Source organism: Hydra viridissima, unplaced genomic scaffold, assembly GCF_058129835.1.
Source record: "Hydra viridissima isolate aposymbiotic clone 2 unplaced genomic scaffold, HvirCarnegie_v1 scaffold_108, whole genome shotgun sequence".
Classification (NCBI taxonomy): Eukaryota; Metazoa; Cnidaria; class Hydrozoa; order Anthoathecata; family Hydridae; genus Hydra; species Hydra viridissima.
In genome coordinates, this window is record NW_028324377.1 from 8508 (window position 1) to 10651 (window position 2144).

Sequence of the window (2144 nt, forward strand, 5' to 3'; positions counted from 1 at the left end):
AAAAATATTTGCAAAAGCATAGATAAAACAAACTACACAAAAGGCCCATCTTTATTGCCAAACTGAACAAACTTATCTAAACTACATAAATGGTTTCACGATATTGCCATATTGAACAAACTTTTCTAAACTACCCTCTTTTTGAATTTTTAGCTTCATGTTTTTAATTTTGTCTTTAATATGCTTTGGTAGGAGTACTTTTGCAAGACATGAATGAGCTTGTCACTGCTATGATTTGCCAAGATGCCAAGGTAATCTTTGTACGAGCAACTTGAGCTTACATCTGTAAACACGTCTTGCAAGATGTATGCCAACACCAAAGCTGCACATCGTGGAAAACTTCTGGTGTTGAACCATTCGTTGTGGCCAGGGCAAGCATTCAGCTCTTCAACTATTTCATCTAAAATTTTACAAACTCAAGTCATAACACAAAGTGATTAAATCAAATATTCATTTGGTTCTTGAAGTAAGACAAGATTTATTCTGTTTTTTTATTTATTTTTTTTTGTTGACCTTATTGTTTGCACTGATAGCAATAACTGGTTTTTGAAAGATTACCTAAATGGCATTGGCTAACTTCTGCTTTGTTTTCCTTTGTTCTTGGCTGAGTTGATCCTGAAATAAAATAAAACCATGTTCATTTTTCTAATTCATAAAAACCATCAACAGTTTCTAAGTGTTAGAGATGATAACAAGCTGTGCATGATTTCTAACGGTGATGTTTCTAACTTCATCATTAGAAATCGGGTAGACACAACTTTCTAAAAGTGCACTTAGCAATGATGGCTAGTTTTTGTTAACAGTTAACCATCTGAATTGTGCAAGAAGAGGTTTGTGTTTATATATCTTTGTATAAATTAGGTTTACATTACCGATGAGTTCTTGAGTGAAAGATGGCATTTCCAACTTGATTTTTTTTCTTCTTGGATCTTTTACTTCTAAAACATAATCAGTTTTAGTATCATTCACTTGTATAAACATTTAAGCAATCACAGAATTAGTCCTGCAACAAATACATACACACTTCTGTGTTGTTTTTTTGTTTTGTTTTGTTTTTTTACAGCTCTAACAATAACAATAGGGCAAGGAGTTGATTTGGGCATTTTCATTTTTTGAAAGCGTGTTGAGATTTGCATTAAAATCAAAAATCAAAAATCAAAAGAATTTACCTCAGGATGTAGAGGCAAGACTTTGGCTAAATAGGCTACCAACAGATTGAACAGCATAAGGTGAGAGCTGCTTTGCAAGAACAGTACCAGCCTGTTGGACAGGAACAGCTGAAACTGGATCAGATGAAAGAAACAAACTGGGTTTGGCCAATGTTTGCTGAAAAGCAACAAGGCTAGGAGTCAGAGGAACAGAAAAGACCTCTTTTGAAGGACAGAAAGCGACTTGCTGAGAAGGAGAAGCAGAAACAGGTTTGGCAACCACTTGCTCATTAAAGTAAACTGGAGAAAGTTTTGCATGGTGTTCAATAAAATCCGGTTCATCAGGAAATAATGTTAATGCAAGAGGAGAACAAGCTGTGCCAACAGGAACAGCTAGAGTCTGATCTACATCCATACAAACAGCTTGTTCGTTAGGAACTAGTTGTGCAAGAGCAGGGGATAGTTCAAGAACTGGACCAGCGATTGTTTGTTCAGATGGAACAGACGAAACAGGAGTTGAGGTAGGTTCACACAAGAAATCTACGGCATGGTCGTTGCTATCCTCTAAAGGAACATTGTTTTCTACAGCTGGAGAAAACGGAACCACTGTGGTACAGCTGAAAGTAGCAGCACATTCTTCAGAGTCAGAACCGGAGTCTAAATCTTCCTCAAAGATGTCCTCAACCTCATGAAAACCGTACTCCTCTGCATTAGTTTGGAGCCAGTCCATCACATCCTTCTCCTTCTTTGGTGGTCTCTCAGACTTTTCAACAGTCAAAGACTCTATGACTCCGAAGGACTGTCCGATGCCCAGGGCAAAGCGCAACTCCTCTGCAGCGTTCCACTGGGACACATAAAAGCTATCCATTGTGTTCCTGCTGTGCTTCATGTAGAGTGTAGCAAACCGCTCGCGATCTTCTTTGCTGTTGTTGGCAAAGTAAGTGGCTATCGAACCGCGAATGCAAGTGGGAGTAAGACGCTTCATGGGAATGTTTA

General features: G+C 38.0%; 1 protein-coding gene across 1 annotated transcript; it reads right to left on the reverse strand.

Moving 5' to 3' along the window:
- Nucleotides 1-870: 870 nt before the first annotated feature.
- LOC149875903 (uncharacterized) lies at nucleotides 871-1766 on the reverse strand. Its single transcript, XM_090076045.1, has 2 exons — nucleotides 1170-1766; nucleotides 871-938 (listed from the first exon to the last, which is right to left on the reverse strand). The coding sequence occupies exon 1, from the start codon at nucleotides 1561-1563 to the stop codon at nucleotides 1171-1173; it is 393 nt and encodes a 130-aa protein (XP_089932171.1). The 5' UTR covers nucleotides 1564-1766; the 3' UTR covers nucleotides 871-938; nucleotide 1170.
- Nucleotides 1767-2144: the final 378 nt, after the last annotated feature.

Coding starts and splice junctions, on each gene's coding strand:
- LOC149875903 (XM_090076045.1), bottom strand. CDS start 1,563: ATGGATGTAGATCAGACTCTAGCTGTTCCTGTTGGCACAGCTTGTTCT.